The sequence below is a fragment of the Aotus nancymaae genome, unplaced genomic scaffold (genome assembly GCF_030222135.1).
Source record: "Aotus nancymaae isolate 86718 unplaced genomic scaffold, 86718_ANA_hifiasm-v0.15.2.pri h1tg000011l, whole genome shotgun sequence".
In the NCBI taxonomy this organism is placed as follows: Eukaryota; Metazoa; Chordata; class Mammalia; order Primates; family Aotidae; genus Aotus; species Aotus nancymaae.
The window spans coordinates 10,635,803-10,652,907 of record NW_026988422.1 but is presented as its reverse complement, the minus strand read 5'-3'; the positions used below and the strand labels follow the sequence as shown (position 1 = coordinate 10,652,907).

Here is a 17,105-nt window from a genome sequence, read left to right as displayed (position 1 = left end):
TTCTCCCTTTTATCCTTTTGTAACTCCTGTTTTTTAGCTATTAGATTCTGGAAATGGTTCTCTAATTTTCTTAGCCTTTCTTTCCTGTTTTTATATATATATATTTTTTTTTTCTGGAAGATTTTCTAACATTTGTTTTTGAACCCTTTTGTTACCAGAAAGGGGTATCCAGACCCCAAGAGAGAGTTCTTGGACCTCATGCAAGAAAGAATTCAAGGCGAGTTCATAGAGTGAAGTGAAAGCAAGTTTATTAAGAAAAAAGTAAAGGAATAAAAGAATGACTACTCCTTAGGCAGAACAGCAGCCGTGGCTGCTCAACTGAGTATACCTGTAGTTACTTTTTGATTATATGCTAAACAAGGGGCTGATTATTCATGAGTTTTCCAGGAAAGGGGTGGGCAATTCCAGGAACTGAGGTTTCCTTCCATTTTTAGATCATATAGGGCAACTTCCTGACGTTGCCATGGCACTTGTAAACTGTCATGGCACTGGTGGGAGTGCCTTTTAGCATGCTGATATGTTATAATTAACATATAATGAATAGTGAGGATGACCAGAGATCACTTTCATCACCATCTTGGTTTTGGTGGGATTTGACCAGCTTCTTTGTGAAGCTGGGTCAGTAGGGTCTTTGTGACTTGTATCTTGTGCCCACCTCCTATCTCATCCTGTAACTAAGAATGCCTACCATGGAAATGCAGCCCAGTAGGTCTCAGCCTTATTTGACCCAGCCCCTGTTCAAGATGGAGTCACTCTGATTCAAAGTGACTGACACTTCCACTGAATTTTTTTTTTCTGTAATCATAGTCTTAATTTCTAAGAAGTCTTTCTTATTCTCTGAATGTTTCTTTTTCAAGGATATCTCATTTCTGTTTCATGGATTCAGTATTGTCTTGAATAACTCTGAAGATATTAACAATAATTGATTTTTGCCCTGTTGAAATTTTCATCTTTTTATGGTTTCTGTTTTCACTGAGTTGCTTTGTTTATGATCATTTGTTCTCTATTATCATATTGGAAGCTTTTCTTATCTAGATGGTCATTAATTCTGAATATGTTAAAGATTAGTCCAATAAAATGCTGAGTGCAAGCTCTGAGAGTGTGAGTAGGGCTTGGCTGCGGTGACTGTCACAATAATGTGATCTAACTGAGCCTTTTTATTGGGGAATCCTTAATATAATTGTCTTGTGTCTTCCTTTCTGGGTTGATCAGATTTTTATAAGAAAGACTCCTAGTCTTCTGCCTATAGGCCTGTCAGCTTCTGAGAGACAAATGGGAGTCGAGATCTGAGGTTCTCAGCATCTGCAAAGTATACTTTCACTCGGTCTATCTAACCTCACCAAGGCGCCCTAACAGCAGTGCCTGGCATGTCTTCCAGTCGAGAAATCCATTTCTCTTTCCAGAAAATAAATATCCAGACCCTGGGAGTTGGAGAGGAGCTGTTGTCAGATGGGGATCTAGATGTTACTTCTAGTTCTTCTTTCCCTCTACACCAACTCTAGAGTTAACGCTTGCCATCAGTCCCTGAGCCTTTCACTGTAGGAATTCTGAATTGCAAATCAGGCTGGCTTTTCTTTCTGGCTTGGGCTTTAGATTGCTTTTCTTGCGCATGCTGTCATCTGCTTTTCAACTTTTAAAATGCTGATTCTGTTGTTTCCGCTGCCACTCTACCCTTCAAGAGGAAGTTGAAGTACACTCCGTCTGTTACCATATTCCGCAGTGGAGTATTTTAAAATACAATTCTGTCTATACACGTTTGTTATGTGTCTCTTATACAACTAGATTGTAGGAGGAAAATGAACTTTTAACTTAGTGTTTTGTAATTTGTCTAGATGAAGAGTGGAATTAAATAGATAAGACAAAAGAATAATGTTTTTTGTGTATTTCATAATAAATTGATTTTTTTAAATAGGTTGTAGTTCCAATACCCTCGTGGTTAACAAGAACCAGAGAATCTGTCACAGATGATCCCCAGAAATTCTCCGTGGAATTATCTATAATTTATAAATACTCCCCATTTAAAACTGAAGCTGAATTGATGCAGCAATTTGATGTGATCTATGGAAAATGTGGTAAGATCATCAAAACTATGACAATTTGATGGAAGTATTTGTGTTCAGTGTCTTTTTTTTTTTTTTTTTTGAGACGGAGTTTAGCTCTTGTTACCCAGGCTGGAGTGCAATGGCGCGATCTCGGCTCACCGCAACCTCCGCCTCCTGGGTTCAGGCAATTCTCCTGCCTCAGCCTCCTGAGTAGCTGGGATTACAGGCACGCGCCACTGTGCCCAGCTAATTTTTTTGTATTTTTAGTAGAGACGGGGTTTCACCATTGTGTTCAGTGTCTTATGAAAGACACTGTACATGTGTTTTCATTTTTTTTGTGTTCTTACAAGCTCATGTAGATTCACACTGGGGACAGTCATTTATTTTATCCATATGAGCTTTGTCTTAAGAGCATCCAAACATGAAGTACTGTAAATCCCTGACACTGGGAGAAGGATGTGTACTTGCATAAGCTTGGTGAAACTGGGTGAGAAGAGGCTGGTTTAGGCTATGACCACGGGGACCCCACAGTTGCTTCATTAGATAGCAAAGTTGGGAGATACTTACTGCATCATTTGAGATAGGGTCATAACAGGTGTGTAAAGAGAGTTAGAAACTTGTAAAATAACAAATTCATGTTTCCGTGGCAAACAGCAAAAGCATTGCAGACGTTCTTCTCTAGATTAGCAGATCTTTTCCCCATTCTTTCCACCTCCACCAACTTTCTGTTCAACATGTCGAATGTACTATATCTATTGACACAGTTGATCCAGGATTTAGACACAGGCATTTAGGCTTGAAAGCCCATGTTCTTAGCTACTATGCTATTCTCCCTTGTGTTTAAGAACTACCAAAGAGAAAAGTATAATTAGTTGTCTTTTTAATTTCTCTGATGATCCTGTTTGACTTAGTATCATAATCAACTGGAAATAATTTGGACTTTTTGTGTTAACCATGCCTTGGAGCAGGGGTCTGCAAATTATGGTCTCAGATCAAATGTGGGCCCATATCTGTTCTTGTAAATTAAGTTTTATTGTAACACAACCACACTCATTCATTTATGCATTCTCCACTGCTGCTTTCATGCTGCAGTGGCAGAGCTGCATTGTGAATGGTTGCAACAGAGACTGTATGGCCTGCAAAGCCTGAAATATTTACTATCTGGCCCTTTACAGAAAGAATTTAACCAACACCTGCTGTAGTGTATGAAAACAGTATTTCTTATTTGTACAATATTTAAAAACACTTCTTTGTTTTTATATGTGTTGAATTCAGTACTACCAATGAGAGCTTTACCTATAACACAAGCTTGGCTCAGGCTCTTAACAAATTTTATAATGCAAATTATGAAAAGAGTGCCAAAGTTTAAAAATCCACATTGAAAGACTTGTAGTGAATTGAATAGTAATAAGAGGCACCATACTGTAGAAACTCAACACTCTTTGGCAGGGAGTGGAACTTGCTATAAGATGTGTCTTGGCTTAGCCCAAGACTTAGCCAAACATACTATTTACTAAAGTACAAAAGAAAATTTTATAGCAGACTCAGTTCCATAGATGAGACGATAGCACAATGACTAACATTTTGTGTATTTAAAATACTGACAAGTCAAACATCTATTTTTCTACCAGGTACTTTGCTGGTTATTTATAACTTGAATCTTCTGCTTAATGGAGAACCAGAGTTGGATGTTAAAACTGACACAGAAGATATACTGATGGCTGGAGCTCTGGAAGAGTATGTGTTTGACAGGATGTCTTTCAACAATGGTGGTGAGCTAGAGTTAGGAGCCCTGCATCCTGGCTCCAGGTCTGAGGTCACTGGGCCTTAGCACTGGGACAATTCGTCTTATCCTAGTTACTGATAAAGTTAGGCTAGACCACTGGTTTCCAAACTTTGTCTAAGCCTCAGAGTGACCTGGGATGTTTCTTGAGAAGTATAGGATCTGGGGCTCATCTCAGCCTACTGAGTCAGAATGTCCAGATATCAAGCGTAGGTATTAGTCCTTTTTCAGACATTCTCCAGGTGATTCAGAAGTGCCAGTATGTTTAGGGACCACTGGAATATAAGACTTCCAAAGTTCTCTAATACCTTGATGTGGTTGTTCAGTCAAGGTGGTGGCAAAAATATTAAGTGAAAAGTATTAGGGATAGTTATAGGAAATAGTCACAAAACCCCCTTCAAAGGCCAGGTGGTTTACATAGCTTCAGATGAGAGAATAGGGGCTGAAGGCAGCTAGTTATTTTATCTTGAGGCTTGAAACATAGAGCAGTTAACAGGGGAGTGCAAAGGAGTTTATCTAAATGGCTTGTTGTCCTAAGACCAACTTTTGCCCGTCCGCGCTTGACTGTCTCCTACTCAGGGGTTGGCAGAAGTTTATTACCCACAAATGGAGTTTGCTTTAAGCCTCAGAACCTGGCCTTTAATCTTTACCTTCTAGTGGTGTTGACTCAAAGCCTTTGTCATTTAATGTGTGCTGAATAAAGGCCAGCAAGGCCAGGGAGTCGGGGCCAGCGGCCATTAACTTCTTTGGGTGAGTGGCCATGGACACCCCAGCCTGCTCTTTCACTGTATTCTGTGTTTGAGTGAATTTATTCATCTGTCATGGGGTTGGGGTCTGCCTGTTGGACCCCGTCAGTGGTGCCCCTGTGTGAGGAAACTCGTCACTTTCACTCTTAATTTATAGATATTAAAACTGAAAAAATAAAAAGAGTTTATTATTCATTTTCAATTATTTATTGAATTATTCAATTACATAATTGAATTATTCAATTATTATATTCTATTATATGAATATAATATTTGAATATTATATTTGAATATAGAATAATGAATATAATTCTATTATTATATTATTAAATAATAATAATTATTCAATTATTATTCAATTATTATATTCTATTATATGAAATAATAATTATTCAATTATTATTTATTATTCAATTACAGATCATTAAAAATAGACTGGCGTCAGGATAGTGTGAAGCAAAGAGGAATATGAGCAAATGGCAATTTTATTATTATTTGTCCAGAATGTCTCTGTGAACTGCATATTTGCAGTAAATAAATAAACAGACATTCAATTTTTGTTGGCTATTAGGGATCTATAGGAAACAGAACAAGAAGATACTGAGAGGCCTGTATGAAAGGGTGTGGAGAAAGAATGAAATAGTCACAAAAGCTAGGTTTCTCTAAAATAACATTATTACTTAAAACTTAGTAGCATGAGCTGGCAGTTTTTTAATCTCAGAACACTACAGGTAGAAGAGATTGTAAAGGTAATTTAATCCAGTGTGATTTATTTTGTATGTCAGTGTTGTATAATAGAAATATAATGAGAGCCAGAATGAGGGACAAATAGAATCTTAAATTTTCTGGTAGCCACATTAAGAAAAGTAAAAAGAATAGGTGAAATTAATTTTAATAATGGTTTAATCCAATATATCTGAAATATTGTCATTTAAATTTCAATATGAAAAATATTGATGATATTTATGTTCTTTTCTTAATACAAAGTCTTTGAATCCAGTGTGTGTTTTGCAACATACTGCATGTATGAATTTGACTAATGCCCAATAGCCACAGGTGGCCAGTAGCTACCGTATGGTTTTAGACTAAGGTGTTAAGACCCAAGTAGACACATCAGGTTAACAGAGAACTTATTTTGCTTTTCCCTCTGAGGTGAAATTTAGAAATTTCTTTCCACAGTTAGCAAATTTAATATTTGATAACACACTTTTAGATTATCTTCTCTCCTTATTACTGATGTATGTTTTTTCTCATATTCCAACATGTGGAATTCCTGATATACACAGAAATGTATTTTTTTTTCTTTTGGAAAAAATATTCAGTGTAATGGCTGTTCCACAAATGCTGGGAATCTCTGTGCCAGCATTAATATGCCAGTGTCAGAAAGGAGTCCCAGAATCATCAGCATCTCCACTGCTGTCTTCCCCTTGTCCTGCTGCCTCTGCCCTTCTACTTGCCAGCTGCTTCCAGAACCGATATTTCATGCTATTTAAAAACTTTGAACACACATTTTGAAACAGTTATCTGTCAGAGTGCCTTGGCATTTCTACACTGGCATTAGAAAACAATACATTATTAGAGGGATAATTTGACGGCTATATCGTTGGAAAGATGTTCTTGCTGTTTCCAGATTGTGTAATGAAGCCAGAGCTTCTCTAGCCATTTAGGCAGTTAATTACAAAATAAAGGAAATGAATCAGACCTAAAACATGTACACTTTCACTTTGGCACATAGATCACACTGGATTTTTACATTTGTTTTTGAGCAAAATTTTTTCAGTTTGAGCATAAGAAAAGCCTTTAAAGACAGGGCTAGGATTTTACAAGGAAGAATTCTCTTTAGCGTTCATAATTTCTGAACCAAGGATGCTATACATTTCATGACCTCTGACATGAGTACTATGATGGTGCCAGGAAGGGATAGCATCACCACCTCCTTGGGGTAGCAGTGCCTCTGTAGTTTTCTCCTGTAAAAGGTTTGCCTTTGGGTTGGACATGGTGGCTCATGGCTGTAATCCCAGCACTTTGGGAGGCTGAGGTGGGTGGATCACAAGGTCAGGAGTTCAAGACCAGCCTGGCCAAGATGGTGAAACCCTGTCTCTACTAAAAATACAAAAAATTAGCCAGGTGTGGTGGCAAGTACCTGTAATCCCAGCTACTCGGGAGGCTGAGGTGTAGAATTGCTGAAACCCGGGAGGCGGAGGTTGCAGTGAGCAGAGATCATATCACTGCACTCCAGCCTGGGTGACAGAGCGAGACTCCATCTGAAAAAAAAAAAAGGTTTGCACTTAAATCCACCTCATTATTTATTTTGACCTACTGTCTCCTCCGTATCACTCCCAATCTCCCTTTAAACTTAGAATATATATATACTTTTTTTTTTTTTTTTGACGGAATCTTACCCCGTCGCCCAGGCTGGAGTGCAGTGATGTCATCTTGGCTCACTGCAACCTCCGCCTCCCAGGTTCACGTAATTCTCATGCCTCAGCCTCCCAAGTAGCTGGGATTATAGGCATGTGCCACCCAGCCTGGCTAATTTTTTTGTATTTTTAGTAGAGACAGGATTTCACCATATTGGCCAGGCTGGTGTTGAACTCCTGACTTCAGGTGATGTGCCCACCTCAGCCTCCCAAAGTGCTGGGATTACAGGCGAGAGCCACGACATCTGGCCAACATACATGTATTTTTAACTTGTTAAAAAAATAGTACATAGTTAGCCACACAAAATTATGGACAATAGTGTGGTCCCATAGGTTCTAACATTTACACCATCGGTAAAATTTAACATTTTACTTCTCATCGGTAGAAGACTAGAAAAAAACATTAATTCTTAGTCATAAAGGATTAGTTCTGGTCTAAGGTAGATCTTTTTTCTAAGTCCTCTTTCATTTATGGTTTCTGATATTTGAGCCTTTAATCCAGTGCAGATTATAATACACCTTTTTTTTTACCATTTCTTTTTCTGGTGATTATTATATCCCTTTATCACTGCTGGATAGGATTCTACATCTGTACAAAACAATTTTCAGATCTTGAAATGATGTAATTTTCAGGTTTAGTCTTAGATAGTAGAGTCCTGTTGATTCTGAAAATAATTTAATTTTATGTGTAGGAATATGAAAATTCAAACTTTGAAGCTTTCATTGGGCCTCAGGGAAGAGGTGTTTTGTTATTATTTATTTTCCTTCTAATATTATTTATTGTAAAATCAAAAATGAAACAATGTTTTAAAAAAATTTTAAGGAAATTAATTTCTATATTATGATTAATTTTTATTGCATTTTTTAAATTTATGATTTGCCTCTAAACATTATTCTGTTATCCTCTAATCTTAATATGTCATATTTCATAAGTGACTTATAATAGTCCATTGAATTAATTTATTATAATTTGCATAATTATTCCTGTATTTTTGGATAGTAGCATTGGTCCCAGTGTTTCACATTATTTATGGATAATGTTGAAATAAACATATTATGTAGATGAACTTTTTTATTTTTTGAATTTTTTTAATGATAGGTTTCCAGGAAGGGAACTACTGAGTCAAAGTCTAAACTTTCATATAATTCTTGTGAATATTTGACATTTTTTTGTTTGTTTTTTGTTTTTGAGACAGAGTTTTGCTCTTGTTGCCCAGGCTGGAGTGCAGTGGTGTGATCTTGGCTCACTGCAACCTCCGCCTCCCAGGTTCAAGCAATTCTTCTGCCTCAGCCTCTCAAGTAGCTGGGATTACAGGCATGTGCCACCACTCCTGGCATTTTTTTTTTTTTTTTTTTTGTATTTTTAGTAGAGACGGGGCTTCACCATGTTGGTCAGGGTGTTTTAAAACTGCTGACCTCAGGTGATACTCCCACCTTGGCCTCCCAAAGTGCTGGGATTACAGGTGTGAGTCACTGCACCCAGCCTTTACATTAGTTTTAAACATAGGATTGAAAACCTTTTATCATTGTGCTTTGGGCTGAGGCACTAACAGCAGTAATCAGACCAGTGGCAGGGTCTTCTGTCAAGATGACAAGCATGTCAAGAGAATTTTAGTAGAAGTGATGTTCAAGCACATGGTCAGTGGTGTCCTGTGGTTTGGCAATATTAGTCCACTTACATTAAAAAAACATTCGAATAGATAGCAGTCATCAGAATTTCAGAATGCACATGATACAGAAGTCTGCATTTTATGTGTGAAATATTGAATTTTGAATTGTGAATGTGATTTATGGAGAGCGCCAGGGAATCATACATAGGTTTCAGGGTTTTATGCAGAAAGTGAGTTGAATTTGCAGGACAAAAATTATCTTAAATTTATATGTCACCATAAACTTAGGCAGTGTTTCCTGAAAGGTAAGAAGATACAAAAAATAACTTTGTAAAAAAATCAAAAGAAAATCAAGATTTTGGCCAGGTGTGATGGCTTACGTCTGTAATCCCAGCACTTTGGGAGGCCAAGGCGGGTGGATCATGAAGTTAGGAGATCGAGACCGTCCTGGCCAACGTGGTGAAACCCCTTCTCTACTAAAAATACAAAAAAAAATTAGCTGGGTATGGTGGCACATGCCTGTAGTCCCAGCTACTCAGGAGGCTGGGACAGGAGAATTGCTTGAACTCAGGAGGTAGAGATTGCAGTGAGCCAAGATCGTGCCACTGTGGTATAGCCTGGGTGACAGTGCAAGACTCTGTCTCAAAAAAAAAAACAGAAAAAAAGAAAATCAAGATTTTGAAACAAAGGGTGGGGATAATGCCAAGAACCTCGAACACTTAAGAAAATAAAGGTGGGCTAATGACAGAAAACGATGTTTCTTCAGGGCTGGACTAGGTGTGTTCACTAGTTTATGCTGTGGTAATTTTTTGGAACTCTGGGACCAAATCCCACATCTCAAACTTTTGTAGATTTTTTTTTTCCATTAAGTTGTATTTTTTCTCTTTTAAGTCATCCATTTGTGCAAAGCAAAATCTTTAGTTAATTCTTTCCCTCCATCTTGTTGATGGCTTTTAGTAAACTTCATTTACAATCAAACAGATGACTGAAGTTTAGAATTGTTTTCAAAAGTCCTGTATTGAGTGGGTACAGAAGATAACAGGCTAGTGGAGGGTTTTCAAATGAGTCGGTGCTCATCATGACCTCCTATGTAGTTTGGTATGGATTCTCATCTGCAAAATCACAGGACCATAATTCTGCTTTGTCATTCCTTACATAGAGTTCTTATGTAAATACTAGATATTGCAATTCTATAATTAAGGTGTTTTAAATTTCATTCATAGGACATGGACTTCTTTATGTGGATACCAGGATGCAATCTTAATTTGGATTTTAAAATTACATGTAAGGCATGCCACTGAATTAGATCCAAGCATTACTTTTCTTTTAGACTTTTATATTAGGTGCAAGGGTACTCTATAGGTTTGTTACGTTGGTAAACTCACGTCACAGGGGTTTGTTTTACATATTATTTCGTCACTCAGTATTAAGCCCAGTAGCCGATAGTTACCTTTTCTGCTCTCTCCTCCCACCCTCCACACTCAAATAGACTCTGGTGTCTGTTGTTCCCCTCAAGTGTGTCCATGTATTCTTATTATTTAGCTTGGACTTATAAGTTAGAACATGCAGTATTTGGTTTTCTGTTCCCTGTGTTTGCTAAGGATAAAGCCTCCAGCTCCATCCATGTTCCTGCAGAAGACATGGTCTATTCTTTTTTATGGCTGCATAGTATTCCATGGTATATATGTACCACATTTTCTTTATCCAGTCTGTAATGTATGGACATTTAGGTTCCATCTTTGCTATTGTGTTATAGTGAATAATGTTACAGTGAGCATTGGCATACATGTGTCATTATGACAGAATGCTTTATGTTACTCTGGGTATATACCCAGTAATGGGATTCCTGGGTTGAATGGTAGTTCTACTTTTTAGCTCTTTGAGGAATTGCCATACTGCTTTCCACAATGATCGAGCTAATACACTCCCATTAACAGTGTACAAGTATTCCCTTTTCTCTGCAGCCTCTCTAGCATTTGTTATTTTTTGACATTTTTAATACTAGCCATTCTGACTGGTGTGAGATGGTAGGTTTTGATTTGTATTTTTCTAACGATCAGTGATATTGAGCTTTTTTTCATATGCTTGTTGGCTGCATGTATGTCTTATGTTGAAAAATGTCTATTCATGTCCTTTGCCCATTTTTTAATGGGTTATTTTTCTCTTGTTAAGTTTGTTTAAGTTCCTTATACATGCTTGATGTTAGACCTTTGTCAGGTACACAGTTTGCAAATATTTTCTCCCATCCTGTAGGTTGTCTGTTTACTTTGTTGATAGTTTCTTTCGCTGTGCAGAAGCTCTTAAGTTTAATTAGATCCCATTTGTCCATTTTTGGTTTTGTTGCAATTGCTCTTGGTTTCTTGTCGCAATTGCTTTTGGTTTCTTGTCATGAAATCTTTGCCCATTCCTATGTCCAGGATGATACCACCTGGGTTGTCTTCCAGGGATTTTGTAGCTTTGGGTTTTACATTTAAGTCTTTAATTCATCTTGAGTTATTTTTTGTATGTGGTGTAAGGAAGGGGTCCAGCTTCAGTCTTCTGAATATGGCCAGCCAGCTATCCCAGCATCATTTGTTGAATAGAGAGTCTTTTCCCTGTTGCTTCTTTTTGTCAGCTTTGTTGATAATCAGATGGTTGTAGGTGTGCAGCCTTATTTCTGGGCTCTCTATTCTGTTCTGTTGGTCTGTGTGCCTGTTTTTGTACCAGTACCGTGCTGTTTTGGTTACTGTAGCCCTGTAGTATAATTTGAAGTTGAATAATGTGATGCCTTCAGGTTTGTTCTTTTTGCTTAGGATTGCTTTGGCTATTCAGGCTGTTTTTTGGTTCCATATGAATTTTAAGATAGCTTTGTTTCTAGTTCTGTGAAGAATGTCATTCATAGTTTGATAGGAATAGCATTGAATCTGTAAATTGCTTTGGGCAGTATGGTCATTTTAATGATATTAATTCTTCCTATATGGGAGCATGGATGTTTTTCCATTTGTTTGTGTCTTCTCTGATTTATTTGAGCAGTGTTTTGTAATTCTTCTTGTGGAGATCTTTCACCTCCCTGGTTAGCCGCATTCCTAGGTATTTTATTCTTTTTGTGACAATTATGAATGGGATTGCCTTCTTGATTTTGCTCTCGGTTTGGCTGTTGTTGATGTATAGGAATGCTATTGACTTGTACATTGATTTCGTATCCTGCAACTTTGCTGAAGTTGTTTATCAGCCAAAGGAGCTTTTGGACTGAGACTATGGTGTTTTCTAGATGTAAAATCATGTTGTTTGCAAACGCACATAGTTTGGCTTCTTTTCTTCCTATTTTGATAGCTTTTGTTTCTTTCTCTTGTCTGATTGCCAAGTGTTAGTTTTCTTTACTTCCGATATACCTCACTCTCCCTCATTGTTTGTCAGGTGGTTCAGCACCTGTTCAAAAGGCAATTAATTTTGGGGGCAGAGGATGGAGTGGGAATGAAGGGAGGAGCTTCAATTAGTATTACAAATATTAACTCATTGAAAAACATTTAAACTTTCATAAATAGGTAAAGCAGTATAAAAGTGCTTCCTCATTCTCCACCTCAGTTCTCCGAGTCTCTCTTCTACTGTAGAAATTATTTTGTTACTGGGGATTTAAATCTATCTTCTTGATATTTATTATCTGTCACTTTGTATTAGCTTTAAGTTACTCTTTCTAAAATTTTGAAATAATTTGCCTTTTCAAAGTTTTAAAGATAATACAGAAAATTCCCATGTATCTTTCAACCAGATTTCCCAAATGTTGATCTTTTACCAAAATATGAAAAAATTAGAATATTTTTTGTTTCTTTTTTTTGAGACGGGGTCTTGCTCTGTCGCCCAGGCTGGAGTGCAATGGCATGGTCTCAGCTCACTACAACCTCTACCTCCCAGGTTTGAGCTATTCTTCTGCCTCAACCTCCCGAGTAGCTGAGATTACATGCATGCACCACTGTGCCTGGCTAATTTTTGTATTTTTAGTAGAAATAGGGTTTCACCATTATTGCTTGGACTGGTCTCAAACTCCTGACCTCGTGATCCACCCACCTCAGCCTCCCAAAGTGCTGGGATTACAGACATAAGCTACAGTGCCTGCCCAAAAATTAGAAATTTGAAAGATGTCTGGTCCCAAGCATTTCAAATAAGGGATGGTCCACCCTTAAATTCAGGTTGATTTTCCTTTTTTACTTTTGGGAACAATGCCCATCTTTATACTTACATTGTTAGACATTTAGACAATTTCTTTACTATTGAGTCGCAGAAATAATATTACTGAGTTAAGTGGTTGTAATTTTCCTCAATGGTGGCATTTTGCAAAACCAAAGTACAATATGATAACCAGGACATGAACAGGGACATGAACACAATCCATCTGGTTTGATACAAATCCACCAATGCATCACTACAAATATCCCCCACATTACCCTTTATGATCACACATCACCTCCTTCTTTCTCCATCAAGTTGACTTTAAAAAAAAAAAAAAAAACTAAAAAAAAGTATATTGCTAGATACAGATGTACATATTTTCAGATTACATGATGCATTCATATAATTTGTAAAGTTCAAATAGAGGTAATTGTGATATTCATCCCCTTAAATATTTTTTTTCTTTATGCTGCAAACATTCTAATTATTCTCTTCTAGCTATTTTGAAATGTACCATAGATGATTGTTAACTATAGTTACCCTACTGATCCTTTTGAACCATAGATCTTATTTCTTCTGTTTAATTATATATTTCATTCCATTAAATCTACCTTTCTTCATCCCCACCCTATTACCTTGCCTCTGGTAACTACTAATCTACTCTCTATCTCCATGAGATCCACTTTTTAAGCTCCTACATATGAGTGAGAACATGTGATATTAGTCATTCTGGGCTTGGCTTATTTCACTTAATGACCTCCAGTTCCATCCTTGTTGCTACAATGACAGGATTTCATACTTTTTTTTATGACTGAATAGTATTCTGTTGGGTATATGTACAACATTTCTTTATGTATTCATCCACTATGGGCACTTAGGTTGATTCCATATTTTGGCTATTATGAATAGTGCTATAATAAACATGGGAATACAGATATCTCTTTGGTAGATTCAGTTTTCTTCCAGTAATGGAATTGCTGGATCATATAGTAGTTCTATTTTTGTTTTTTTGAGGAGCCTCCATACTATTCTCCAAAATGGCTGTACTTATTTACATTCCTACCAATAGCATCTGAGGGTTTCCCTTTCTCCACATCCTCAGCAGTATTCATTATTCCCTTTTTGATAAAAGCCATTTTAATTAGAGTGAGATGATATCTCCTTGTGGTTTTGGTTTACATTTCTCTGATGATTAGTGATGTTGAGCATTTTTCCATATACCTTTGGCCATTTTTTATGTTGTCTTTAGAGAAATGTCTGTTCAGTTCTGCCCATTTTAAAATCAGATTATTTGGTATTTTGCTATTGAGCTGTTCAAGCTTCTTATATATTCTGGTTATCAATCCTCGGTCAGGTGGATAGTATGCAAATATTTTCTCCTATTCTGTGTGTTGTCTCATCACTTTGTTGATTGTCTTCTTTGCTGTGCAGAAACTTTTTGGCTTGATATAATGCCATTTGTCTATTTTTGCTTTAATTACCTTTGCTTTTGAGGACACACACACACACACACCTTTGCCCAGATCAATTTCCTAGAGAGTTTCCTCAATGTTTTCTAATTGGTTTTCTAGTAATTTCATAGTTTTAGGTCTTACGTAAGTCCTTAATTCATTTTGATTTGATATTTCTATATGGTGAGAGATAGGTGGTTTAGTTTCATTCTTCTATATATGTACATTCAGTTTTCCCAGCACCATTTGTTGAAGAAACTATCCTTTCCCCTTTGCACATTTTTGGTGACTTTGTCAAAAATAAGTTGGATATAAATGTGTGGATTTATGTCTGGGTTCTGTCTTCTGTTCCATTGTTCTGTGTCTGTTTTTATGCCAGTATCATGCTGATTTGGTTACTACAACTTTGTAGTATATTTTGGAGTCATGTAGTGTGATGTTCTTTGTTCTTTTTGCTCAGGATTGCTTTGGCTGTTAAGGGTCTTCTGTTGTTCCATATAAATTTTAGGGTTGTTTTTCTGTTTCTGTGAAGAATATCACTGGCAGTTTGATATTGTATTGAAACTGTAAATTGCTTTGGGTGGTATTTAATATTCAACAGTATTAATTCTTATAATTCATGAGTATGGAATATCTTTCCATTATTTTTTGCATTCTCTTCAATTTCTTCCATCAGTATTTTATAATTTTCTTTGTATGGATCTTTCATTTCTTTGGTTAAATTGACTTCTAGGTATTATATATTCTTTGTAGCTATTATAAATGGGATTACTTTCTTGATTTCTTTTTTAGATTGTTTGCTGGTGGCATATAGAAATGCTATTAATTGTATGCTGCTTTTGTATTCTGCCACTTTACTGAATTCATTTATCATTTATCTAACAGTTTGTTGGTGATGTCTTAAGTTTTTCTAAATATAAGGTTATGTCATTCTCAAACAAGGCTAATTTGACTTCTTCCTTCCCAATTTGAATGCTTCTTATTTCTTTCTCTTGCCTAATTGCTTTAGACAGGACTTCCAGTATTATGTTCAATAAAAGCAGTGACAGTGAGCATCCCTATCTTCTTTCAGATCTTGGAGGAAAGGCTTTTAATTTCTCCTCATTCAGTATGTTAACCTTGTGTTTATCATACATGATTTTAAAAAATTTTTTTGAGGTGTATTACTTGTTTACACAGTTTGTTAAGGGTTACTATCATGAAGGGATGTTGAATTTTATCAAATGCTTTTTCATCATCAATTGAAATGATCCTATGGTTTTTGTCCTTGATTCTGTTAATGTGATGTATCATGTTTATTTATTTGCATATGTTCAACCATCCTTCAATCCCTGGGATGAATCTCACTTGATAAAGATAAGTGATCTTTTTAATGTGTTGTTGAATTCAATTTGCTAGTATTTTGTTGAGGATTTTGACATCTGTGTTCATAAGTGATATTGGCCAGTAGTTTTCCTTTCTGGTTGTGTTTGTCTGGCTTTGGTATCAGGGCAATGCTGGCCTTGTGGAATTAGTTTGAAAGTATTCCTTCCTCTTCAATCTTTTAAAGAGTTTGAGTAGAATTGGTATTAGTTCTTCTTTAAATGTCTGGTACAATTCAGCAGTGAAGACATCAGGTCCTGAGATTTTCTTTGATGGGTACCTTGTTATTACAGCTTCAATCTTGTTAATCTTTATTAACAATCTTGTTAAATCATTATTAGTCTGTTACGATTTTCTGTTTCTTCCTGGCTCAATCTTGGTAGGTTGCATGTGTCCAGAAATTTATCCTTTTCTTATAGGTTTTCCAATTTGTTCACACATAGTTGTTCATAATGGTCTTTAATGATTCTTTGTGTCTCTATGGTCTCATTTTTTAAGTCTTCTTTTTCATTTTTGATTTGATTTATGTGGGTCTTCTCTCTTTTCTCAGTTTTGCTAAAGGTTTGTCAGACTTTTTTTTGTTGTCTTTTCAAAAAACCAACTTTTCATTTTGTTGTTCTGTGTTTTTTTTTTTTTGTCTTAAGTTTATTTATTTCTGCTTTCATCATTTTTTCTCTTTTTAAAGACAAGTCAGTGCTCTGATGTTCTGATCTTCATTATTTCTTTTCTTCTGATTTGGGGCTTTGTTTGTTCTTGCTTTTCTAGTTCCTAGAGGTATGACATTAGGTTTATTTGATGGCTTTCAACTTTTGTGATGCAGATATTTACTGCGATGAAATTCCCTCTTAGCACCGCTTTTGTTGCATCCCATAGATTTTGGTATATCATACTTCCTTTTCCATTTGTTTCAGGAAATTTTAAAATTTCCTTCTGAATTTCTACATTGACCCATTGATCATTCTGGAGCATGTTGCTTAATTTCCATGTATTTGTGTATTTTACATGGTTTCTCTTGTTATTGATTCCTAGTTGTATTCCATTGTGGTCAGAAAAAAATGCTTGATATGATTTATATTTTTTTGAATTAGTTGAGACTTGTTTTGTTGCCTAAGATATGGTCTGTTCTGGAGAATGTTCCATATGCTGATGAAAACAGTGTGTATTCTGCAGTTGTTTGGTGAAATATTGTGTAAATGTCATTTAGGACTGTTTGGTCTAGTGTGTGGTTTAACTCTGAGGCTGCTTGTTGATTTTCTGTCTGGATGATCTGCCATTACTGAGAGTGGGGTGTTGGAGTCCCCTCGTGTTATCGTATTGCAGTCTATCTCTTCCTTTGAATCTGTTAGAGTTGGCTTTATGTTCTTGGGTGCTGCAGGTGTTGAGTACATAGATATATATAACTGTTATATTCTCTTGCTGAATTGACTTTCTCATCATTAGATAATGACCTTCTTTGTGTCTTTTTACAGCCTTTGACTTGTAATTGATTTTGCCCATGTGTCTACTCCTGCTCTCTTTTGGTTTCTACTTGCATGGAATATCTTT

The 17,105-nt window shown here is 36.3% G+C and overlaps 1 protein-coding gene across 2 annotated transcripts in view; it reads left to right on the top strand.

Moving 5' to 3' along the window:
* Positions 1–17,105, top strand: part of MORC1 (MORC family CW-type zinc finger 1) — a 242,683-nt gene that overhangs the window by 90,614 nt on the left and 134,964 nt on the right. For both annotated transcript variants that reach the window (XM_064374590.1, XM_064374589.1), the window contains exons 13-14: positions 1,913–2,072; positions 3,674–3,779. In XM_064374590.1, coding sequence (XP_064230660.1) covers positions 1,913–2,072; positions 3,674–3,779 — 266 coding nt within the window. The remainder of the gene's footprint in view (positions 1–1,912; positions 2,073–3,673; positions 3,780–17,105) is intronic.